At 52.4% G+C, this 26956-nt stretch overlaps 1 protein-coding gene across 1 annotated transcript in view; it reads right to left on the bottom strand.

Moving 5' to 3' along the window:
• Positions 1–20977, bottom strand: part of CLSTN1 (calsyntenin 1) — a 72793-nt gene extending 51816 nt beyond the window's left edge. Inside the window, 1 exon segment of the mRNA XM_063943834.1 lies at positions 20710–20977. Within this exon segment, the coding sequence (XP_063799904.1) occupies positions 20710–20788 (79 nt within the window). The 5' untranslated portion in view covers positions 20789–20977.
• Positions 20978–26956: the final 5979 nt, after the last annotated feature.

Raw genomic sequence — 26956 nt, 5'->3', positions numbered from 1 at the left:
GAATGCCGGAAGTGTGGCGAGCGCAAAGAGCCCTCTTGCGGTATCGCTGCGCTCTCCACGCTGCGGGCTCGTTCTACCCCCAACTCTATGGGTGTCATGGACACCAACGAGTGGGAATAATCCTGGTAGCGTTGCCGGCATTCTCAGCAGTCGGAATCCCGGCGTCGGTATTGTGACTGGCCAGGATATGGGCTACATCCCGTATAAAGTGCTATGGTGCATGCAGAGAAGACAGTAAACACTCTGGCAAAGCGGGGATGAGAAGCATGGTTCTGTTCTCCAAACCGAGAGGTCCTGACCGGATACTATTAGAGGGGTCACAATACAAAACAGTAATATCCATGGGGCCGTATTCCCCAAAGCCACGTACGCAGGGTCTCCACAACATGGCTACATGTGGGCTTTCAGTAGGGAACCAAAGGAGGAAAGGAAAGGATTTCTAGGAAGCCACTAGGACCCGTGACACCATATTCCTTCCTCTGGTTCCTCTTCAGCAATTGCTGCAGTCGGAGGATTAATAATCTGAGACAGATACAATTTTGAACATTTATTTTTGATTTACATACAGACATGATAACTACCAGCACTGCTGGGCAATATGGCCGGAGACCGGACCCACATGGTGAAGATGGTGGCTAAGGCACCGAGGAGTTTAGGTGTCTATTTACTAAACCTTGCATGGAGATAAAGTGGAGAAAGAAAGTACTTACCAATCAGCTCTTAACGGTCATTTTTCAAAGCCAGGCTGTGACATTGCAGTTAGACACTGATTGGCTGGTACTTTGGGGGTAATTTCGCCCCCTCGCTGTTTATCACAGCGCAGCGATCGGGTTGGAATTGCGCATGCGCCGGCACATGGTGGACAGCCGATGGGCGTCATTTCCCTGCGATCGCCTCTGCCTGATTGACAGGCAGAGGTGGTCGCAGGGCGGGAGGGGGCGGCACGGCGGCGTTTGGCCGCCGTTATGGGGGCGCAGTCCGGCCAACGCAGGCGTGGCCGGACCGTGCGGGGGAGGGGCCGAAGTTGCTGCAACCAGCCCCCCCCCCCCCCCCCCGCACAAGTACAAAAGCAGCTTTTGTACTTGGGCGGGGGCAGGACTGACATGCGAGGTGGACTAGCCCTGTGCTGGGCGTCCCCCCGCATGTCAGGGAATATCTCCATCCACTTTTTCTTCGTCCTAGGCTTAGTAAATAGACACCTTAATCCCTTGTGCTGCCACGTCATTTTCATTTGAGCCATCAGCGCTAGATGCCATGTGCTGTAAATGTATGGGTAAGGATTTATTTTACCGTTCTATGTAATGCATGGTTGTAGAATGACACATGTAAATGCATGGACTATGCACCTATACAGAACGTATAAGGCTCCCGTGACATAGGAAGTGATATGGTGATTGGCCGCGCCAGCAGAGTGTTCGGTTTAAAGCACTTCCTGTGAAACACACTCCAGGGGTATGTGGGTATGTGGGTATGTGTGTGTGTGTGTGTGTGTGTGTGTGTGTGTGTGTGTGTGTGTGTGTGTTGTGTAGTTTTCTAAGAAGGTGTAAATCACATTGTGTTTATTAAAAACAGTCTTAGGTGAAAGGTAGAAGGTGGGATTACAACCTGCTGTAGTGTGGCTTTAATATAAAAGGGCTGATGTGGCTCTGTAACACGTATCCTCTGTGACGGGCCTGGCCAACCTGTGGCTCTCCAACTGTTGTGAAACTAAAAGTCCCAGCATGCTATTTAAGGAAACGCTAAAACTGTGGCACAGGTTGGCCAGGCCTGCTCTGTGACATCAAGGAGGACTGTGACATCTGTATGCTTTTATAGTCCCAAGCATCTTCGGCAATCTTGCCTTGAAGACGTCTGCATCTGCGGTACCCTGTGGCCACCAGAACAGCACAACACGCTACCACATTCTCCGGCTATTCGGGACTGAGTCCAGTATCTCCAAGACGAGAGCCTTTGCCAGCTACACCGCAGACTTGTCCATAGTTATGCCCTGATGGGAATTAGCCGGCACTACCCAGGAAGCGTTGCAGCAGCGTGCTCACACATACCCAGAAGACTGCGGCTCCCTCACCAGCAGTAGTAGCCTGGGAGTAGTGGTCTCAGGTACAAGAGTAGGAGCCTGAGTGAAACGAGCGGTTCCAGGTTTACGTTATAGGAGACTGGTGGTGGCTGCAACTTACCTGCCCATTATGCAGCGGGAGGAGTCAGTAAAAGGCGGTTGCCGACGGTGAGCGGGGACCCCTAGGAGTGGTGAAGGAAGCCCACTCAGAATACTCAGGGACAAGTAACCACCCTCTATTCCAAGTCAGTATAAATAAAAAATAAAAAAATCTCTCTGATCTGGAGGTGCGAGGTCATCCATTTAATTTGGGTAGGCGCACTCCTCAGAGCTGCCCCCTATCCCTCGGCTTTGTCTGCATGTGCCAATGAACAGTTGGCATGTTGAAATGATCTGTGGCCCACGGGCGGGCACTGGTGACGTATTTGGTATTTAGGGGTTTGACTTTCCCGTTGATCTGTAGACATTGTGCCATTATAATCTCCATCTGATCACAGCTCAATTTAAACAGCCAGTTTCTGGCAACATAAAGGTCTTTTTTAAATGATCAATCAGCCGAAACATTTGTATCTTCTCCAGATCTCTCCAGTACAAATCCCGCGCATGGTCTCCTCTTTTATTTTGTGTGATTGTTTCCGAATATTGTAAACATATAAGGCCTCCGGGGATTTGGCTTTTTGCAAATCTTTGCTTATACCACTTAGCCCTCTCCGCTCGCTCATTTGGCGCACTGGACGTCTGATCAGAGAGATAATACGCTGGATGGCTTTCTGGCTATGCAGACGGGGTCCCCGCATACTCTGCTATAATGTCTGCTTTCTAAAGCTCCATGTACTGGTTCACTCCTGTGTAAAGATACACATCAGAAGGCTGTCATCAAATGGTTGACGGGCCTCAGAAATTAAATAACCCTATGTGATTGGTACTAGCAATCATATCGCAACCATTCGATGGCATAATCATCAAATGTTTTAGTGTGTGAGCTTTATGCAAGCGTGCAATATCTGCACAGGAGCAACCAGCCATCAGATAGGCATCAAAAATCTGCATCAGAGTGTTGGCAACCGTCTAATTCCCGCCATTCGATGGGTAACATATTCCTATTGAATCTAGAACCATGGACATCCTAGTCAGGTGACCATCAGGATTTGGCATTTTGCGATCGCTGTGCGAGTGTGAACGGACTGATACGCTCCTATGGTTTAATGCGGCTTCCCCTGAGCTGGGTGTGCTCCTTACAGACAATACTCGTCTTCCCATCAGAAGAGCATGTTCCTTGGTTTAGGTGCTGGGAAACGGATCTGCTTTCTATATACGGATCTTAATGCCCGCTATTTACCAACGTTCTCCTCCCTTTGAAACTGATAAGGAGTGGAGACAAGCTCTTGGTTCACTTAAGGACACTAGTCCCTGTGTTAGGTCTGAGCGAATTCACTTTTACATCCTTGACCGGGTATAGCGCTCCCCCTTGTCCATATTTAGAATGGGTCTAAGTGTAGGCGGAGTATGATGGGATGTAGCACCTTCTTGTCCTGTGATCTCTGCCTGTTGGGACTCATATTCGGTCTGATTTTACAATGGCCGCCCCTACGCTCTCTCCCATCCAGCCTTGCCATGCCTGTTATAAGCGCTGAGCTCACAGGCTGTCCTGCCATGTATGAGATCACTATATATATTGTATGGATTATTATTTCCTGGTACTGCAGACTTTACTGCGCTATCATTTTTGGCCCTTACCGGTTCTACCCAGTACGCCAGTTTGTGTACCCAATGTCTGTGTTGTATACCTTCGTACTGACCGCACTTGTCTTCTCTAACTAATAGAAATTCTCTCAATAGAAATGACCGGATTAAAGAAAATAAAAAATGAAAGTTGATCACTTACGATACATAAAATGGACTTTGAGAAAGGTCTGGAACAAGATCGGTGTAGTTATTATTAATATTAGCCAGATATGTGCTTGTAAGTATCTTTCATGGTGTAAGCGGAGGGGAAGCAATGCTCTGCAGACGACAAATGCAGAAGGGAACGGCTCTGCAAGGGATAAGCTTTGAAGTCCACGCAGGTGGTAACAGACAGAAGATAAGCACCTGCCTCGGCCACACAGCATGACACCTAGGTGTGGCAGTTTGCGGAGGCTAACAGAGCGGAACGCACTTGGTGTACAGCAGATAATGCCGCTTTGTGCAGAACCTTCGTTTATTTATGAACACCTGGGACACAGGTGCTAATTCTGGGTACCTAGAAATACAGTTTATGTGGAGAGCAATCCTACAATTAATCCTGATATTAATACAGCCTAGAAGTAGACGGAGAAACAGAAGTAACCTGAAAGGAAGTGTGTACGGGGCGGTGAGGATTACACTCCTCCGCAGCAGCAGATCCTAGGTCACACGCTACCATCAAATGAGGGTCTAACTTTCCACTGATGGTGGTCACAGAACATGAAATATACACGAGGCCGGACGTAATGGCTTGCGAGGCGGCCGGAGCTTTGAGACTTGCCTTATAAACGTTTGCCGCTTTAAAAAAAATAAAAAAAAAAAACGTACAAGTTCGGCCGGTGTCTCGGAGCTCCGGCCATCTTGCAAGACATTAAATATGGCCCCAGATTTGGCGAAAAAAGGTGTCGACCATTTCGGTCAACCTTTAGTACCCATCGACAGTCTACTAGACACCGTAGATCTATTATACGCACCATCAGACATCTAGTCTGTCATTGTAGATGGTAAGGAACAACGCTGCAGCATGACAGTAATGAAACCCATTCCGTTTGCCAGTGACACACTGGTATATACAGTAGCCCGGCCGGCTCATCCTCGTCAGGTATCACTGCGCTCTGCAGCGGTGAGAACGCAGAGGATGATGTACACGGGTCTATGGGTCATGCACAGGCATGTGTGCTTCATGTTCCCATACACAGAGCACCGCGCAGCCTGCAGCTGTGTGTACACGTCACAGGCAGCCACGTCGCCTCTTACACTGTGTCTGTACAAGTACCAGCAGGACGCGCTTTCTGCTTTGCCGTTTTAGACATTTTATATAAAATGATATATATATGGCAGTCCAGGGGATCCTTATTATTAATGAAGCCCTTATTGTGCTGTGAGCTGGTGCATGTGATCCGAACGCTGCCCAGGTTAAAAGTTAGGGTTGCAGCGTTGGGATCACGTGCACCAGCTCGAGCATAATAAGGGAATTAATAATAAAGATCCCCTGAAATGCCACTGTTGATTTTAGTATGTATATTCACGGCAATACTCTCCACAAAAAACTATTAGAACCTTTTTTTGTCTCTTAAACTTAGAAAACACCCCTGAGGAAGTATTTTTAGACGAAACGCGTTGGTTGATTAATCTTAGACATAGTGGGTGGACAAGCTGTCCATGGAGCTCCTCCCCAGCTGGGGTAGATACAGAGTCCCACATGTACCATCAGACCCACGAATGCTGAGATTAATGTAAGAGTTTCATTCAGATTTTAAACGAAAAAATATTTTAATATACATTATATTAATAAATATGTTAATAAATCATCAGAAAAAGATCGGAATAACGAGTGTTAGCGTTTTGGGTGATTTTTGGTATGAGGGTCTATTCCAGAAACATCAGTCTTAATACTGAAATTCCGTCTGACCTGCGTCTTGTAAGAAGCTCCTAAAAAAGATTATATGAGAACTGTCACGTGTTGTTATCGAGCGCTCCGCTCGCCACCGTTCTAAACCAATTCTCTATTTTGGTTCTCCACTGGCAAGAGGACCCATTTGGGGATAGCTGCCGACTCCTGCAAGGACTATTATATCCAAGCAAAAACAACCCCGTTGGAAGACTGGTTGATGATGCCCGTTAGTCAGAACCTGTAGCTGGTGAGGACGATATCATGGTGGCAGTAGAGCAATTGCCATCAGCTGCAGCGTCATCAACTTCAGTAAGAAGAGTATTTTCCACATTTGGTTTGGCGCAGTCAGAACGGAGAATCTGCTGGGTAAGGACAAAGCTGCAAGACTTGTGTTTCTTTTTAAGGCGCTCAGTAAATCCAGTGTGTCGGCACATTCAGACAATTACCAACTATTGTAACTTCTACCATTACTTCAGATTCTTTCCTTTTGCAGTTTGCGTGATGTGTGTAGTTTGTTGTGCCGTGCCATGATTCATGGTGACACCGTCAAGTCATTTATACTAAATATATTAACTTACAGTACTTTAAAAGAACGGTGTATTATTTGATCATTTAAAAAAAAAATGATAAACAAAAAAAATCCAATTTAAATAAAAAAATCTGTTGTTTTTTTTTAAAGCATGATTTTTTCACACCATGCATACAACGCACGCAGCAGCTACAACGCAGAAACCCCGCAACGCTGTCACTGGCAGGTGCGGTTCCTTCAAGCTATGCATTATTTGAGTGTAAATTGCGCATAGTCGCTGCTGTAGCGCTGCCCTCCCCCCGTCTGCCCACGGCTCTTCCCTGTCTCAGCTCCCACATCTCAATTCGGCTTTCTTTAAAGCCGAATTGAGATTGCATTGAATAGCCCATGTCAGAATGGATCAGACTTCAATTGAATATACCAGCATCATGTGTTGATACATTTCGCAACTTGCACTACCGACACGATGCAGAACCAGCTCTCTGTACAGTATCAGCAGCTTCACCAACATTCCTGCTAACCAGAGTCCTGCACTACCGACACGATGCAGAACCAGCTCTCTGTACAGTATCAGCAGCTTCACCAACATTCCTGCTAACCAGAGTCCTGCACTACCGACACGATGCAGAACCAGCTCTCTGTACAGTATCAGCAGCTTCACCAACATTCCTGCTAACCAGAGTCCTGCACTACCGACACGATGCAGAACCAGCTCTCTGTACAGTATCAGCAGCTTCACCAACATTCCTGCTAACCAGAGTCCTGCACTACCGACACGATGCAGAACCAGCTCTCTGTACAGTGTCAGCAGCTTCACCAACATTCCTGCTAACCAGAGTCCTGCACTACCGACACAATGCAGAACCAGCTCTCTGTACCGTATCAGCAGCTTCACCAACATTCCTGCTAACCAGAGTCCTGCACTACCGACACGATGCAGAACCAGCTCTCTGTACAGTATCAGCAGCTTCACCAACATTCCACTAACCCGAGTCCTGCACTACCGACACAATGCAGAACCAGCTCTCTGTACAGTATCAGCAGCTTCACCAACATTCCACTAACCAGAGTCCTGCACTACCGACACGATGCAGAACCAGCAGCTTCACCGACATTCCACTAACCAGAGTCCTGCACTACCGAAACAATGCAGAACCAGCTCTCTGTACAATATCAGCAGCTTCACCGACATTCCTGCTAACCCGAGTCCTGCACTACCGACACGCTGCAGAACCAGCTCTCTGTACAGTATCAGCAGCTTCACCAACATTCCACTAACAGGAGTCCTGCACTACCGACACGATGCAGAACCAGCTCTCTGTACAGTATCAGCAGCTTCACCGACATTCCACTAACCAGAGTCCTGCACTACCGACACAATGCAGAACCAGCTCTCTGTACAATATCAGCAGCTTCACCGACATTCCTGCTAACCAGAGTCCTGCACTACCGACACGATGCAGAACCAGCTCTCTGTACAGTATCAGCAGCTTCACCGACATTCCTGCTAACCCGAGTCCTGCACTACCGACACGATGCAGAACCAGCTCTCTGTACAGTATCAGCAGCTTCACCGACATTCCTGCTAACCCGAGTCCTGCACTACCGACACAATGCAGAACCAGCAGATTCACCAACATTCCACTAACAGGAGTCCTGCACTACCCACACAATGCAGAACCAGCTCTCTATACAGTATCAGCAGCTTCACCGACACTCCACTAACCAGAGTCCTGCACTACCGACATGATGCAGAACCAGCTCTCTGTACAGTATCAGCAGCTTCACCGACATTCCGCTAACCCAAGTCCTGCACTACCGACACAATGCAGAACCAGCAGCTTCACAGACACTACGCTAACCCGAGTCCTGCACTACCGACACAATGCAGAACCAGCTCTCTGTACAGCATCAGCAGCTTCACCGACATTCCGCTAACCCAAGTCCTGCACTACCGACACAATGCAGAACCAGCAGCTTCACAGACACTACGCTAACCCGAGTCCTGCACTACCGACACAATGCAGAACCAGCTCTCTGTACAGTATCAGCAGCTTCACCGACATTCCACTAACCCGAGTCCTGCACTACCGACACTATGCAGAACCAGCTCTCTGTACAGTATCAGCAGCTTCACCGACATTCCACTAACCCGAGTCCTGCACTACCGACACAATGCAGAACCAACTCCCTGTACAGTATCAGCAGCTTCACCGACATTCCGCTAACCCAAGTCCTGCACTACCGACACAATGCAGAACCAGCAGCTTCACAGACACTACGCTAACCCGAGTCCTGCACTACCGACACGATGCAGAACCAACTCTCTGTACAGTATCAGCAGCTTCACCAACATTCCTGCTAACCAGAGTCCTGCACTACCGACACAATGCAGAACCAGCTCTCTGTACAATATCAGCAGCTTCACCGACATTCCACTAACCCGAGTCCTGCACTACCGACACGATGCAGAACCAGCTCTCTGCACAGTATCAGCAGCTTCACCGACATTACTGCTAACCCGAGTCCTGAACTACCGACACAATGCAGAACCAGCAGCTTCACCAACATTCCACTAACAGGAGTCCTGCAATACCCACACAATGCAGAACCAGCTCTCTATACAGTATCAGCAGCTTCACCGACACTCCACTAACTCGAGTCCTGCACTACCGACACAATGCAGAACCAGCTCTCTATACAGTATCAGCAGCTTCACCGACACTCCACTAACCAGAGTCCTGCACTACCGACATGATGCAGAACCAGCTCTCTGTACAGTATCAGCAGCTTCACCGACATTCCGCTAACCCAAGTCCTGCACTACCGACACAATGCAGAACCAGCAGCTTCACAGACACTACGCTAACCCGAGTCCTGCACTACCGACACAATGCAGAACCAGCTCTCTGTACAGTATCAGCAGCTTCACCGACATTCCGCTAACCCAAGTCCTGCACTACCGACAATGCAGAACCAGCAGCTCCACAGACACTACGCTAACCCGAGTCCTGCACTACCGACACAATGCAGAACCAGCTCTCTGTACAGCATGGGTCTTCAACCTGCGACCCTCCAGCTGCTGTGGAACTACACATCCCAGCATGCCCTGCCTCAGTTTTAGCATACCTTAATAGCAAAACTGTGGCAGGGCATGCTGGGATGTGTCGTTTCACAGCAGCTGGAGGGCCACAGGATGAAGACCCATGCTGTACAGTGTCAGCAGCTTCACCGACATTCCACTAACCCGACTCCTGCACTACAGACACGATGCAGAACCAGCTCTCTGTACAGGATCGGCAGCTTCACAGACATTCCGCTAACCCGAGTCCTGCACTACCGACACAATGCAGAACCAGCAGCTTCACAGAAATTCCGTTAACCCAAGTCCTGCACTACCGACACAATGCAGAACCAGCAGCTTCACAGACACTACGCTAACCCGAGTCCTGCACTACCGACACAATGCAGAACCAGCTCTCTGTACAGTTTCAGCAGCTTCACCGACATTCCGCTAACCCAAGTCCTGCACTACCGACACAATGCAGAACCAGCAGCTTCACAGACACTAAGCTAACCCGAGTCCTGCTCTACCGACAATGCAGAACCAGCTCTCTGTACAGTATCAGCAGCTTCACCGACATTCCACTAACCCGAGTCCTGCACTACCGACACGATGCAGAACCAGCTCTCTGTACAGGATCGGCAGCTTCACAGACATTCCGCTAACCCAAGTCCTGCACTACCGACACAATGCAGAACCAGCAGCTTCACCGACATTCCACTAACCTGAGTCCTGCACTACCGACACAATGCAGAACCAGCTCTCTGTACAGTATCAGCAGCTTCACCGACATTCCTGCTAACCCGAGTCCTGCACTACCGACACAATGCAGAACCAGCAGCTTCACCGACATTCCACTAACCTGAGTCCTGCACTACCGACACAATGCAGAACCAGCTCTCTGTACAGTATCAGCAGCTTCACCGACATTCCTGCTAACCAGAGTCCTGCACTACCGACACAATGCAGAACCAGCAGCTTCACCGACATTCCACTAACCCGAGTCCTGCACTACCCACACAATGCAGAACCAGCTCTCTGTACAGGATCAGCAGCTTCAATAACATTCCGCTAACCCGAGTCCTGCACTACCGACACAATGCAGAACCAGCAGCTTCACCGACATTCCACTAACCAAAGTCCTGCACTACCGACACGATGCAGAACCAGCTCTCTGTACAGGATCAGCAGCTTCACCGACATTCTGCTCACCCGAGTCCTGCACTACCGACACAATGCAGAACCAGCTCTCTGTACAGTATCAGCAGCTTCACCAACAAGGTAAAAAAGTAAAACCATATATAACCAGTATGCAGGAATAAGGGTGTGAATGCAGCACGGCCTATAGCTGTACACGGAGAATAAATAGGACGCTTTATACAAACACTGCACAAAGTAAACTGAATCCTGTATTGACACCAGGAAATAGGACTGACAATAGCTGCTGCAATCCCAGGGCTCAGGAACGGCTGTAATTAGGAGCCTGAGGATACATTACTGCACAGCAGATTGTAGGCATCTCTGAAATCGCAATAATCCATTTGACAGTGAAGCTTTATGATCATCAGATTTTCGCCTTGTTTAAAACTACATTCTATACTGGATACCGGGAATAAAAGCGGCTCCAACATAATGTGTCAGAATAAGTGCTGTGCCTGCAGAGGGATGACGCCTGTGCGGACAATGGCAGGAACACTTGCCACGTGCAGAGACTGTCATTACAGAGATGCTGTACAGCCGTCACTGAAGCCCACCATGTGCATCCAGCACACAGACCAAAATACCGGGGAAAACAGCGTCTGGAGGTGACCGCTGCTTCATTATGGGCTGACTCTAATCACTAGGAACGCGTCTCCCCGCCTCACGCCCCAGGAATAGCCCCAATGAACGGATACAGGCAATCTTGTGGACACTGGAAGTACCCAGAGACGGCTGCAGGACACAAATACATAATAATCTAGCAAACGGATGTTAAAAATACAATAACGCCTCTCGCTGGGAGAGACGTAAATGGATCTCTGTATCCGTAATTTAGGTGCAGCGGCAAAGGTCCACCTTCTGTGTATAGGTCTGTATAGACCAGAATATCACTGGAATTAATCTTAAAGGCCAGTGGTTCCGAACACTGGTGGTCATTCCGAGTTGATCGCTCGCTAGCAGTTTTTAGCAGCCGTGCAAACGCTAGGCCGCCTCCCACTGGGGAGTGTATTTTAGTTTAGCAGAAGTGCGAACAAAAGACCCGCAGAGCGGCAGCAAAGTTTTTTTAGCTCAAACCCTACTCAGCGCTTGTGATGACTTCAGACTGTTCAGTCCCTGTTTTGACGTCACAAACACGCCCTGCGTTCAGCCAGCCACGCCTGCGCTTTTCCTGTCATGCCTGCGTTTTTGCGAACACTCCCTGAAAACTGTCAGTTGACACCCAGAAACGCCCTCTTCCTGTCAATCACTCTGTGGCCAGCAGTGCAACTGAAAAGCATCGCTACACCTTGTGTGAAACTACATCGTTCGTTGCAATAGTATGTTGCGCGTGCGCATTGCGCAGCATACTCATGTGCAGAAGTGCCGGGTTTTTTTGCACAGCGAGCGAATGCAGCTAGCGATCAACTCGGAATGACCACCTATGGCGGCAGATAAGAACCACTTGGCCCATGTAGTCTGACCCTTGTGCACAGATGTTATAATCAAACTGACTGGGGTACTAATTACGTCATCTGAGAATTAGCATGGATATCCTTAAAACCTGCCCTGTTACACATCCCGGCACAGTACCACACATTGCTGTCTGTCCAATGGTTTCCGGACACGTTACGTGGGAGCGGGAGGCCTGCTTGCACATTATCCTCAGTGTACGCCTAGTACCCACCATATTATACAAAGTAAGTGTCATAATATAGCTAAAAGTAAAGGTCCTCACACACTGCAGCCAACTGTGCTCTAGAATCAACTAATGTTCTGCATCCGTGTTTGCTGCAAGCGGAGCTCGTACAGGGGCAGAAGCCGATCGGACGGAGCCGGTACCCCTCCCCACACATCCCTCTGCCTGGTAACGTCCCCAGGAACCTCACAGTCATTCATCTATTTGTGACACTGCAATGCCTGCCCTGTTCAGCACACCACTCCGATATACACACAGCGTTTATAGCGCGCTATAATCGCACAGCGTCTATTTATTACTATTAGGAGACAAGCTATCCCCAGCTATGAATACATGGATCTGGCAGCACAATGCCCACTTTCTATAAAGCACAGAAAACTAATGCCTGGGTCATGAGGCGCACTGTCTGGAGGCACCAGGGCCAAATCGTGCCTCTAGCCCTCTGTAATATAGCCACAAGCAGCTGTCCAAGTCATTTCTTGAGATATTATATAAATATCTATCTATATTTTACACACACCAGCCATCTATGTGGTGTGACAAATATGAAAGGATATTTCAATCCAGAATGCGCCATACGATTAATCAGAGCGGCGGTTTATACATGGTGCAGCAGGAACGTTGGTTTTATGGTGTAATATGACAGGTTTAGGAGACCGCGGAACAATCCGCTTCATTACATTCCAAATGGTACAAGCTGAGGTTTGGGAGGGGACAGGAACAGACTTATTCCGAGTACGCAGCGCCAACTTAACCCACACTGTGGTCTGAGAACAAGGTGCTGCGCCGACGCTTAATGGCAGGAATAACACGTGTTGCGCCAAAACCGTTCATAACATTGTTTTTACAATTTTTTTTTTAAATGTAATATAGTTTAAAAAGTATTTTTAAAAAATAGAGATTATATTACGCAGATGTATATAACGGATCTTCTCGTCAAAAACTGGACAACAAAGTGGGACGCCATGGCGGCGTGTGATCTGACCATGGCAGTTAACTGGTTAAAGGTCACTATAGAGATTTTAATGCTCAGCTGAACTGGCTCTAGGTTTCCGCAATACTGTTATTGTCCTTAAATGCACTGTACAGAAAAAAGGAGGCGCTCCAAAAACAAGAACGCAACCACAAAGCTACCGTGCCGCTAGCAAATACTAGTAAGTGCAGCAGCGGTGCGCATTGCTTTGTAGCGTCACACCCAGCACATATGCTATTTACTAACGATAACAATGGTACAACACATGATAAACCTCAGCCACTGACACCGAATGTGACTTTCCACAAATAATCTATGTGCGGGGGAGGGTGAGGCGGGCAGGTGTTATCTCCACATCCTTCTAGATGACTCATTATATACCGTCTCCAAGGGGACATTAAACCTAAGGATGATGCACAGGACTAGGTATAAGAGGAGCAATGTGACTATGGAGGACATAACGTAATCAATGCACAGCTCCCACCGCTGGTCCAGTGACACCTGTAAGGGGGCTGCCCTCCTACCAGTACAACGCAGCACACCGTATATACAGATCTCCCTGTATACTGGCCACAATGTATGAGCCGCGCTGTATCAGGGCTCAGTGTACACCACATGATGGGGGGCCAGACTTCTAAGGGGCACAGAGTCCCTGCAGATTATTTGCTGGGAACAGAAGGACCTGAATGAAATAACTCGCCCCTTTTAGCTGCATGTCTTTGAAACAAGCCATCAATCTCAGCCAGAGGAATCCAGCCAAACAGATCGCTTACAGCAACACAATGCTGCGGGGCACAGATCTACGGAGCGCACAGCAACCGGGAGGAATGTGCAGAGCCTGGGAGAGAACTGGTGATGCAGCAGCACAATGGCCCCCACCGCACACTGCATGCCATCCTCTGCAGCTTCCCACGTGCACCACGGGTCTGTCATGCAGTACTGCTTTGTGGCATGTACACGAGACCTAGCCCTACACACCGCAACAAACACTGCATGCCATCCTCTGTGCACCACGGGTCTGACATGCAGTACTGCTTTGTGGCATGTACACGAGACCTAGCCCTACACGCCGCAACAAACACTGCATGCCATCCTCTGTGCACCACGGGTCTGTCATGCAGTACTGCTTTGTGGCATGTACACGAGACCTAGCCCTACACGCCGCAACAAACACTGCATGCCATCCTCTGTGCACCACGGGTCTGTCATGCAGTACTGCTTTGTGGCATGTACACGAGACCTAGCCCTACACGCCGCAACAAACACTGCATGCCATCCTCTGTGCACCACGGGTCTGTCGTGCAGTACTGCTTTGTGGCATGTACAGGAGACCTAGCCCTACACGCCGCAACAAACACTGCATGCCATCCTCTGTGCACCACGGGTCTGTCATGCAGTACTGCTTTGTGGCATGTACACGAGACCTAGCCCTACACGCCGCAACAAACACTGCATGCCATTCTCTGTGCACCACGGGTCTGACATGCAGTACTGCTTTGTGGCATGTACAGGAGACCTAGCCCTACACGCCGCAACAAACACTGCATGCCATTCTCTGTGCACCACGGGTCTGTCATGCAGTACTGCTTTGTGGCATGTACAGGAGACCTAGCCCTACACGCCGCAACAAACACTGCATGCCATCCTCTGTGCACCACGGGTCTGTCATGCAGTACTGCTTTGTGGCATGTACACGAGACCTAGCCTTACACGCCGCAACAAACACTGCATGCCATCCTCTGTGCACCACGGGTCTGTCGTGCAGTACTGCTTTGTGGCATGTACAGGAGACCTAGCCCTACACGCCGCAACAAACACTGCATGCCATCCTCTGTGCACCACGGGTCTGTCATGCAGTACTGCTTTGTGGCATGTACACGAGACCTAGCCCTACACGCCGCAACAAACACTGCATGCCATTCTCTGTGCACCACGGGTCTGACATGCAGTACTGCTTTGTGGCATGTACAGGAGACCTAGCCCTACACGCCGCAACAAACACTGCATGCCATCCTCTGTGCACCACGGGTCTGTCATGCAGTACTGCTTTGTGGCATGTACACGAGACCTAGCCTTACACGCCGCAACAAACACTGCATGCCATCCTCTGTGCACCACGGGTCTGTCATGCAGTACTGCTTTGTGGCATGTACATGAGGGATATAGCCCTACACGCCGCAGTGCGCGCAAACAGCCCTATACAGCACAACACCCGCTATGAGCATCAACAGACCTACACGCAGCAACATACACACAGACCCACTTACTGCAAGACACACAAACCGCAACGCACACAAACGTCCCACACACCGCAACGCACACAAACGTCCCACACACCGCAACGCACACAAACGTCCCACACACCGCAACGCACACAAACGTCCCACACACCGCAACGCACACAAACGTCCCACACACCGCAACGCACACAAACGTCCCACACACCGCAGCGCACACAAACGTCCCACACACCGCAGCGCACACAAACGTCCCACACACCGCAGCGCACACAAAATGCCCCACACGCTGCAACAACATGCCACAACAGCCCCACGCGACAACTTGTACAAACAGTCTAACATGGCATAACACGTCGCAAGGCACACACACAGCCCCGCATGCCGCAACAGGCGCATCAGTCCCACACACCGCAATGGACACAAACAGCCCAACACGGTATAACATGCCGAAACACACACAGACACACAAGCCGCAAGCACTTTCTTTGGTCACACAGTAGAACACATCATATACCCCGTTCCATAAAGCATTATTTCTGTATCTTATCAGCGGAATATAACACGGTTTCCATTTACACCCGTAGAAGTTTCCTTTATGGAAGCCTGATAACAGATGATGGCTTGTGGGACCCAGACACCCAGGTAATAAACCGTTCTGCATTTACTTCCACTGAACGCTGCACGGCAAGCGTTACCAGATCACCGCGACGAATGTCATGTTACTCAATGCGGACAGCACGACTGTCCGCAGTAATGACAGATAGCACATACATGTCACATTACACACAAGTCATCTTCAGGCAGGCCACACGGGTACAGACATCATGTAGATCCGTGTTACCAGTCTCCTCCAGCACACACAATAAGGAGGAGGCATTCCACGGATGGCTCCAGCACTTTGTCAGGAGACACACGCTATTATTGGACGTCAGTAATGCACACTCCAAAAATAAAGCAATTTCCAGAGGATTGTCTTACTAGGGCTCAATATATTTATATACACATCTTCTCAGCACCACCCGTCCCGCAAATAGAGCAACACTGGTCCCTCGCCGCTCCGAGGCGGCCAGGAGAGAGTTACAATTCAGAAGCACCATTAACCCCTTATCAGCAACAATGGCTGAATGCAGTGCAGACAATTCAGGGACAATGGCCACTAACACATATCCACAATGATGACATACTGTATGTCTGCCAGAGGAAAACACAAATCAGGATGTAAAGCAGCCAGATCAGATAGACATGGGGAAGGGAGCGATTACAGGATCGTAGCTATATACCTGTATACACACTGTATTACTCATTCCCAGAGAGAAAGCCAATATGTACACCCTGCAGAGAGGCCGCTGGCCGTGTCTGCCCTGCGGCTCCAGTACAGAAATCCCCTTCATTATCCCAGATCTTGTATGGAAGACAGAATAACGGGGGATGAGGGGTATTCAGCTCCGACACTTACTGATGTCACCATTGTCCTACAAAGCAGGAGGCCCTTATACATGTACTGTACATATCCTATAGAGACCTGCTGTGGTACACGTATGTGAGGGGGAGAGGTGCCCACCATAGATATGGGGGGGGGGGGTAGTCTGTGAGTGACAGGAGCGCAGTACCTCTCCACATGGAGGAAGCAGGACACGAGGAAGCGATATGTAACATCTGCTGCAGAGGCTGCTGCGGGAGCACATCACCTGGTTGTGTAACACTCACACATGTATCAGCGCTACACACAGCGGGAGCACAACACCTGGTTGTGTAACACTCACACATGTATCAGCGCTGCACACAGCGGGAGCACATCACCTGGTTGTGTAACACTCACACATGTATCAGCGCTGCACACAGCGGGAGCACAACACCTGGTTGTGTAACACTCACACATGTCTCAGCGCTGCACACAACGGGAGCACATCACCTGGTTGTGTAACACTCACACATGTCTCAGCGCTGCACACAGTGGGAGCACATCACCTGGTTGTGTAACACTCACACATGTATCAGCGCTGCACACAGCGGGAGCACATCACCTGGTTGTGTAACACTCACACATGTATCAGCGCTGCACACAGCGGGAGCACATCACCTGGTTGTGTAACACTCACACATGTATCAGCGCTACACACAGCGGGAGCACAACACCTGGTTGTGTAACACTCACACATGTATCAGCGCTGCACACAGCGGGAGCACAACACCTGGTTGTGTAACACTCACACATGTATCAGCGCTACACACAGCGGGAGCACAACACCTGGTTGTGTAACACTCACACATGTATCAGCGCTGCACACAGCGGGAGCACATCACCTGGTTGTGTAACACTCACACATGTATCAGCGCTGCACACAGCGGGAGCACAACACCTGGTTGTGTAACACTCACACATGTCTCAGCGCTGCACACAACGGGAGCACATCACCTGGTTGTGTAACACTCACACATGTCTCAGCGCTGCACACAGTGGGAGCACAACACCTGGTTGTGTAACACACACATGTATCAGCGCTGCACACAGCGGGAGCACATCACCTGGTTGTGTAACACTCACACATGTATCAGCGCTGCACACAGCGGGAGCACAACACCTGGTTGTGTAACACTCACACATGTATCAGCGCTGCACACAGCGGGAGCACATCACCAGGTTGTGTAACACTCACACATGTATCAGCGCTGCACACAGCGGGAGCACATCACCAGGTTGTGTAACACTCACACATGTATCAGCGCTGCACACAGCGGGAGCACATCACCTGGTTGTGTAACACTCACACATGTATCAGCACTGTACACAGCGGGAGCACATCACCTGGTTGTGTAACACTCACACATGTATCAGCGCTGCACACAGCGGGAGCACATCACCTGGTTGTGTAACACTCACACATGTATCAGCGCTGCACACAGCGGGAGCACAACACCTGGTTGTGTAACACTCACACATGTATCAGCGCTGCACACAGCGGGAGCACATCACCTGGTTGTGTAACACTCACACATGTATCAGCGCTACACACAGCGGGAGCACATCACCTGGTTGTGTAACACTCACACATGTATCAGCGCTGCACACAGCGGGAGCACATCACCAGGTTGTGTAACACTCACACATGTATCAGCGCTGCACACAGCGGGAGCACATCACCTGGTTGTGTAACACTCACACATGTATCAGCGCTGTACACAGCGGGAGCACATCACCTGGTTGTGTAACACTCACACATGTATCAGCGCTGTACACAGCGGGAGCACATCACCTGGTTGTGTAACACTCACACATGTATCAGCGCTGTACACAGCGGGAGCACATCACCTGGTTGTGTAACACTCACACATGTATCAGCGCTGTACACAGCGGGAGCACATCACCAGGTTGTGTAACACTCACACATGTATCAGCGCTGTACACAGCGGGAGCACATCACCTGGTTGTGTAACACTCACACATGTATCAGCGCTGCACACAGCGGGAGCACATCACCAGGTTGTGTAACACTCACACATGTCTCAGCGCTGCACACAGCGGGAGCACATCACCTGGTTGTGTAACACTCACATGTATCAGCGCTGTACACAGCGGGAGCACATCACCTGGTTGTGTAACACTCACACATGTATCAGCGCTGTACACAGCGGGAGCACATCACCAGGTTGTGTAACACTCACACATGTATCAGCGCTGTACACAGCGGGAGCACATCACCAGGTTGTGTAACACTCACACATGTATCAGCGCTGCACACAGCGGGAGCACATCACCTGGTTGTGTAACACTCACACATGTATCAGCGCTGCACACAGCGGGAGCACATCACCTGGTTGTGTAACACACACATGTATCAGCGCTGCACACAGCGGGAGCACATCACCTGGTTGTGTAACACTCACACATGTATCAGCGCTGCACACAGCGGGAGCACATCACCTGGTTGTGTAACACTCACACATGTATCAGCGCTACACACAGCGGGAGCACATCACCTGGTTGTGTAACACTCACACATGTATCAGCGCTACACACAGCGGGAGCACATCACCTGGTTGTGTAACACTCACATGTATCAGCGCTGCACACAGTATATATCATTCCCACCCGGGCCATGCCACCTGCCCCACACATGATCAATAGCTGCCAGCACTGCCTCCTGCAGGGTGAGGGGACCCTTGGTGTGTGGGGGAGGGGGTATTAGAGTAACATGGGCACTAGTAGAGTAATAACCACAGGGTGAGGTGAACCCTGGTATGGAAGGGAGCGGAGGGGGTATTAGTGTGACATGGGCACCAGCAGGGCGGTAACAGCAGGGTGAGGCGACCCTGGCATGGTGGGGGTATTAGTGTGACATGGGCACCAGCAGGGTGAGGTGACCCCTGGCATGGGAGGGGTGGGTATTAGTGTGACATGGGCACCAGCAGGGTGAGGTGACCCTGGCATGGGGGTGGGGGTATTAGTGTGACAAGGGGACCAGCAGGGTGATAGGAACAGGGTGAGGCGACACTGGCATGGAGGGGGAGGGGGGTACTGGTGTGACACGGGCGCCAGCAGGGTGATAGGCACAGGGTGAGGTGACCCTGGCATGAGGGGGGGGGGGGGTATTAGTGTGACACGGGCACCAGCAGGGTGATAGGCACAGGGTGAGGTGACCCTGGCATGGGGTGGGGGGGTATTAGTGTGACACATGCACTGGCAGGGTGATGGGCACAGGGTGAGGTGACCCTGGTATGGCGGGGGGGGGGGGATTTGTGTGACACGGGCACCAGCAGGGTGATGGGCACAGGGTGAGGTGACCCTGGCATGGGGGGGTATTAGTGTGACATGGGCACCGGCAGGGTGATGGGCACATGGTGAGGTGACCCTGGTATGGAGGAGGGGGGTATTAGTGTGACACGGGCACCGCAGGATGATGGGCACAGGGTGAGGTGACTCTGATATGGAGGGGGGGGGCGGTAGGGTGACACGGGCACCGGCAGGGTGATGGGCACAGGGTGAGGTGACTCTGGTATGGGGGGGGGGGGGGGGGGGCGGTAGTGTGACACGGGCACCGGCAGGGTGATGGGCACAGGGTGAGGTGCCCCTGGTATGGGGAGGGGGGGGGGGGGTTATTTGTGTGACACGGGCACCAGCAGGGTGATAGGCACAGGGTGAGGTGACCCTGGTATGGAGGGGGGGGGGGGGGGTGACACGGGCACCGCAGGATGATGGGCACAGGGTGAGGTGACCCTGGAATGGAGGGGGGGGGGGGGGATGTGACAGGGGGATTACACGGCTCCATCCTTATCATCCTCATCCCCCCGGGATATGTCGCAGCGCCCCCACAGGACGCACCCTGGCAGCCCCGGTGCAGCGACCCCTCCTCACCTCGGGCGGCCCATGCCCCGCACACTATCCCGGTGACGAGCAGCAGGCAGGCCGGGGAGCACCGCCACATCCCCGGCATCTTCTCCGCCCTCCCTTGGTGATGGGAGCGGCCAGACGTGGGAGGGCTGTCAGGCGTCGGTCCCGAGCTCCTCGGTGCGGCGAGCGCGGCGGTCCCGGTACCCGGTACAGAGATAAGATGGCGGATGCTGCTGTCTCTATGTCTGCGGGCACCGCGTTACCGGCCCCGCCCCTCGCCGCATCAGCACAGCCTGCACCGTCACCACACCCACTCCTGCCCCGTCCGCCGCGCTGATTGGCTGACCGTGCAGCCACAGTTTCCCGCCCATTGTGGGCTGCGCTCCTCCCACATTCCAGACCCGCCCCCTGCCTGAGGGGAAGATGATGATCATTCGGATGAAGAGGAGATGGGGCAGGATACCCTATGGGAGGGAGAGGAGATGGGGCAGGATACCCTATGGGAGGGAGAGGAGATGGGGCAGGATACCCTATGGGAGGGGGAGAGGAGATGGGGCAGATTACCCTAAGGGAGGGTAGAGGAGATGGGGCAGGTTACCCTATGGGAGGGGGGAGGAGATGGGGCAGGATACCCTATGGGAGGGGGAGAGGAGATGGGGCAAATTACCCTATGGGAGGGAGAGGAGATGGGGCAGGATACCCTATGGGAGTGGGGAGGAGATGGGGCAGATTACCCTATGGGAGGGAGAGGAGATGGGGCAGAATACCCTATGGGAGGGGGGAGGAGATGGGGCAGTATACCCTATGGGAGGGGGGAGGAGATGGGGCAGTATACCCTGTGGGAGGGGGGAGGAGAAGGGGCAGTATACCCTGTGGGAGGGGGAGGAGATGGGGCAGGATACCCTATGGGAGGGGGAGAGGAGATGGGGCAGATTACCCTATGGGAGGGAGAGGAGATGGGGCAGGGTACCCTATGGGAGTGGGGAGGAGATGGGGCAGATTACCCTATGGGAGGGAGAGGAGATGGGGCAGGATACCCTATGGGAGGGGGGAGGAGATGGGGCAGTATACCCTATGGGAGGGGGGAGGAGATGGGGCAGTATACCCTGTGGGAGGGGGAGAGGAGATGGGGCAGGATACCCTATGGGAGGGGGGAGGAGATGGGGCAGGATACCCTATGGGAGGGAGAGGAGATGGGGCAGGTTACCCTATGGGAGGGAGAGGAGATGGGGCAGGATAACCTATCGGAGTGGGAGAGGAGATGGGGCAGGTTACCCTATGGGAGGGGGGAGGAGATGGGGCAGGATACCCTATGGGAGTGGGGAGCAGATGGGGCAGGTTACCCTATGGGAGCGGGGAGGAGACGGGGCAGGTTACCCTATGGGAGGGAGAGGAGACGGGGCAGGATACCCTATGGGAGTGGGGAGGAGATGGGGCAGGATACCCTATGGGAGTGGGGAGGAGATGGGGCAGGATACCCTATGGGAGGGGGGAGGAGATGGGGCAGTATACCCTATGTGAGGGGGGAGGAGATGGGGCAGTATACCCTGTGGGAGGGGGAGAGGAGATGGGGCAGGATACCCTATGGGAGGGGGGAGGAGATGGGGCAGGATACCTTATGGGAGGGAGAGGAGATGGGGCAGGTTACCCTATGGGAGGGAGAGGAGATGGGGCAGGATACCCTATGGGAGGGGGAGAGGAGATGGGGCAGTATACCCTGTGGGAGGGGGAGAGGAGATGGGGCATTTTACCCTATAGGAGGGAGAGGAGATGGAGCAGGATACCCTATGGGAGGGGGGAGGATACCCTATGGGAGGGAGAGGAGATGGGGCAGGTTACCCTATGGGAGGGGGAGAGGAGATGGGGCAAAATACCCTATGGGAGGGGGAGAGGAGATGGGGCAGGTTACCCTATGGGAGGGGGAGAGGAGATGGGGCAGGATACCCTATGGGAGTGGAGAGCAGATGGGGCAGGTTACCCTATGGGAGGGGGGAGGAGATGGGGCAGGTTACCCTATGGGAGGGAGAGGAGACAGGGCAGGATACCCTATGGGAGTGGGGAGGAGATGGGGCAGGTTACCCTATGGGAGGGAGAGGAGATGGGGCAGGATACCCTATGGGAGTGGGGAGGAGATGGGGCAGATTACCCTATGGGAGGGAGAGGAGATGGGGCAGGTTACCCTATGGGAGGGGGGAGGAGATGGGGCAGTATACCCTATGGGAGGAGGGAGGAGATGGGGCAGTATACCCTGTGGGAGGGGGAGAGGAGATGGGGCAGGTTACCCTATGGGAGGGAGAGGAGATGGGGCAGGATACCCTATGGGAGGGGGGGGAGAGATGGGGCAGGATACCCTATGGGGGGAGGGAGGAGATGGGGAAGGTTACCCTTTGGGAGGGAGAGGAGATGTGGCAGGATACCCTATGGGAGGGGGGAGGAGATGGGGCAGGATACCCTATGGGAGGGAGAGGAGATGGGGCAGGTTACCCTATGGGAGGGAGAGGAGATGGGGCAGGTTACCCTATGGGAGGGGGAGAGGAGATGGGGCAAAATACCCTATGGGAGGGGGAGAGGAGATGGGGCAGGTTACCCTATGGGAGGGGGAGAGGAGATGGGGCAGGATACCCTATGGGAGTGGGGAGCAGATGGGGCAGGTTACCCTATGGGAGGGGGGAGGAGATGGGGCAGGTTACCCTATGGGAGGGAGAGGAGACGGGGCAGGATACCCTATGGGAGTGGGGAGGAGATGGGGCAGGTTACCCTATGGGAGGGGAGAGGAGATGGGGCAGGATACCCTCTGGGAGGGGGGAGAAGATGGAACAGGATACCCTATGGGAGGGGGAGAGGAGATGGGGCAGGTTACCCTATGGGAGGAGATGGGGAAGGTTACCCTATGGGAGGGGGAGAGGAGATGGGGCAGGATACCCTATGGGAGTGGGAAGGAGATGGGGCAGGTTACCCTATGGGAGGGGGGAGGAGATGGGGCAGGTTACCCTATGGGAGGGAAAGGAGATGGTGCAGGATACCCTATGGGAGTGGGGAGGAGATGGGGCAGGATACCCTATGGGAGTGGGGAGGAGATGGGGCAGGTTACCCTATGGGAGGGGGGAGGAGATGGGGCAGGATACCCTATGGGAGGGGGAGAGGAGATGGGGCAGGTTACCCTGTGGGAGGGAGAGGAGATGGGGCAGGATACCCTATGGGAGGGGGAGAGGAGATGGGGCAGGTTACCCTATGGGAGGGGGGAGGAGATGGGGCAGGATACCCTATGGGAGGGGGGAGGAGATGGGACAGGATACCCTATGGGAGTGGGGAGGAGATGGGGCAGGTTACCCTATGGGAGGGGGGAGGAGATGGTGCAGGATACCCTATGGGAGGGGGAGAGGAGATGGGGCAGGTTACCCTATGGGAGGGGGGAGGAGATGGTGCAGGATACCCTATGGAAGGGGGAGAGGAGATGGGGCAGGTTACCCTATGGGAGGGGGGAGGAGATGGGGCAGGATACCCTATGGGAGGGGGGAGGAGATGGGGCAGGATACCCTATGGGAGGGGGGAGAAGATGGAACAGGATACCCTATGGGAGGGGGAGAGGAGATGGGGCAGGTTACCCTATGGGAGGAGGGAGGAGATGGGGAAGGTTACCCTATGGGAGGGGGAGAGGAGATGGGGCAGGATAACCTATGGGAGGGGGAGAGGAGATGGGGCAGGATACCCTATGGGAGGGAGGAGGAGATGGGGCAGGGGGACAGGTTACCCTGTGGGAGGGCGGAGGAGATGGGGCAGGACACCCTATGGAAGGGGGGAGGAGATGGTGCAGGATACCCTATGGGAGGGGGAGAGGAGATGGGGCAGGTTACCCTATGGGAGGGGGGAGAGGAGATGGGGCAGGATATCCTATGGGAGGGGATGGGGCAGGATACCCTATGGGAGGGGGGAGGAAATGGGACAGGTTACCCTATGGGAGGGGGGAGGAGACGGGGCAGGTTACCCTATGGGAGGGGAGGAGGAGATGGGGCAGGTTACCCTATGGGAGGGAGGAGGAGATTGGGCAGGATACCCTATGGGAGGGGGGAGGAGATGGGACAGGTTACCCTATGGGAGGGGGAGAGGAGATGGGGCAGGATACCCTATGGGAGGGGGAGAGGAGATAGGTCAGGAGACCCTATGAGAAGGGAGATGAGATGGGGCAGGTTACCCTATGGGAGGGGGAGAGGAGATGGGGCCGTTTACCCTATGGGAGGGAGAAGGAGATGGGGCAGGTTACCCTATGGGAGGGTGGAGGAGATGGGGCAGGATACCCTATGGGAGAGGGGGGCAGGATACTCTATGGGAGGGGGAGAGGGGGGCAGGTTACCCTATGGGGAGACAGATTGGGTAGGTAACCCTATGGGGACACAGGTGGGGCTGGTTACCCTATGGAGAGACAGATGTGGCAGGTTACCCTATGGGGAAACAGGTGGGGCAGGTTACCCCGTGGAGAGACAGATGGGGCAGGTAACCCTATGGAGGGGTGAGAAGCGGCAGGTTACCTCATGGAGAGACAGGTGGGGCAGGTTACCCTATGGAGGGGTGAGAAGCGGCAGGTTACAGTATGGGGGTGAGTGAGTTGGTGGAGAAGGTCACCCTGGCCTGGGGGCAGTAGTACCGCTGGTCTACACCGTGGGCACACCCTGCAGCACCTCTATGTCCCCATCTCCCTGGCAGACAGGTCAGAATAGATGCTCATTATACCCGATACTGCAGACTCAGCATCGGTAGCTGCACATCTGGCAGCTGTCCCTACTTTCCAGGGATATTCCTGGCTATTAAAGCTTTGTTCCATATAATTTCCCATAGTGGATGTAAAATGTAGTGCGCAGTGATAGTACTATGCGTTATTATAATTACTATTATTAGCGTATTTATAATGCCGCACTAAGTGCATGGGTGCTGTAGAAGGTGCACACAGCAAACAGTCACAGTATCAGAGCATATCTCCCATACACAGTGACACCGGCTTCATCCGCAGGAGACTCGTACCCTCATGTGGCCCTTTATCACAGGGGCTCCTCAGCAATGGTGGCCACACATACATGGTCAGTAGACCGCGCAGGAATCCTGGTGGATGCTGCTGCGGCCACTACACTGCCGAGCACATCTCAGAGCCCCTGTCCCTGCGGGTGTATATTGATACATTTGGGCGAATAGCTGCGATTAAAAAATACAGTTATTTTCTTTAAAACCCGATATTAGATAAACATGACCCTCCTCCTGTAATACGCTGTGACTTGCAGTATGGATGGTGTAGTGGTTAGCATTACTGCCTCACAACACTGCGGTCATGGGTTCCATTCCCACCATGGCCCTAACTGTGTGGAGTTTGTATATTCTCTCCGTGATTGAGTGGGTTTCCTCCGGTTTCCTCCCACAATCCAAAAATATATACTGGTAGGTTAATTGGCTCCCAACAAAATAAACCCTAGTGTGAATGTGTGTGTACATGGGGAATATAGAGTGTAACCTCTGCAGGGACTGATGTGAATGGCCAAATATTCTCTGTACAGCGCAGCGGAATGTGTGTGTGCTATATAAATAACTGGTAATAAATAATATATAGAGTCTTTGTTCATACGGACGATGGAGTCATTCTTCTTTTCTGCATAATGCTGCCACTATTATGCCTGTCACAAAATTGTGGCGGAGTGACCCCGCAGTGGCAGCAGGTGGTGGTCCTACGTATGGCGTTATCACTGAGTCACATGTATGCCACGTGCAGCAGTTTCAGGGATAACACCATTATGTACAGTGTGGCGGAGTGATTCCCGCAGTGGCAGGAGGTGGAGGTCCTGCGTATGGCGTTATCACTGAGTCACATGTATGCCACGTGCAGCAGTTTCAGGGATAACACCATTATGTACAGTGTGGCGGAGTGATTCCCGCAGTGGCAGGAGGTGGAGGTCCTGCGTATGGCGTTATCACTGAGTCACATGTATGCCACGTGCAGCAGTTTCAGGGATAACACCATTATGTACAGTGTGGCGGAGTGATTCCCGCAGTGGCAGGAGGTGGAGGTCCTGCGTATGGCGTTATCACTGAGTCACATGTATGCCACGTGCAGCAGTGTCAGTGATGACACCATTATGTACAGTGTGGCGGAGTGATCCCGCAGTGGCAGCAGGTGGTGGTCCTGCGTATGGCGTTATCACTGAGTCACATGTATGCCACGTGCAGCAGTTTCAGGGATAACACCATTATGTACAGTGTGGCGGAGTGATTCCCGCAGTGGCAGGAGGTG

The sequence above is a fragment of the Pseudophryne corroboree genome, chromosome 10 (assembly GCF_028390025.1).
Source record: "Pseudophryne corroboree isolate aPseCor3 chromosome 10, aPseCor3.hap2, whole genome shotgun sequence".
Lineage (NCBI taxonomy): Eukaryota > Metazoa > Chordata > Amphibia > Anura > Myobatrachidae > Pseudophryne > Pseudophryne corroboree.
This window is presented reverse-complemented; position numbering and strand designations above follow the sequence as displayed.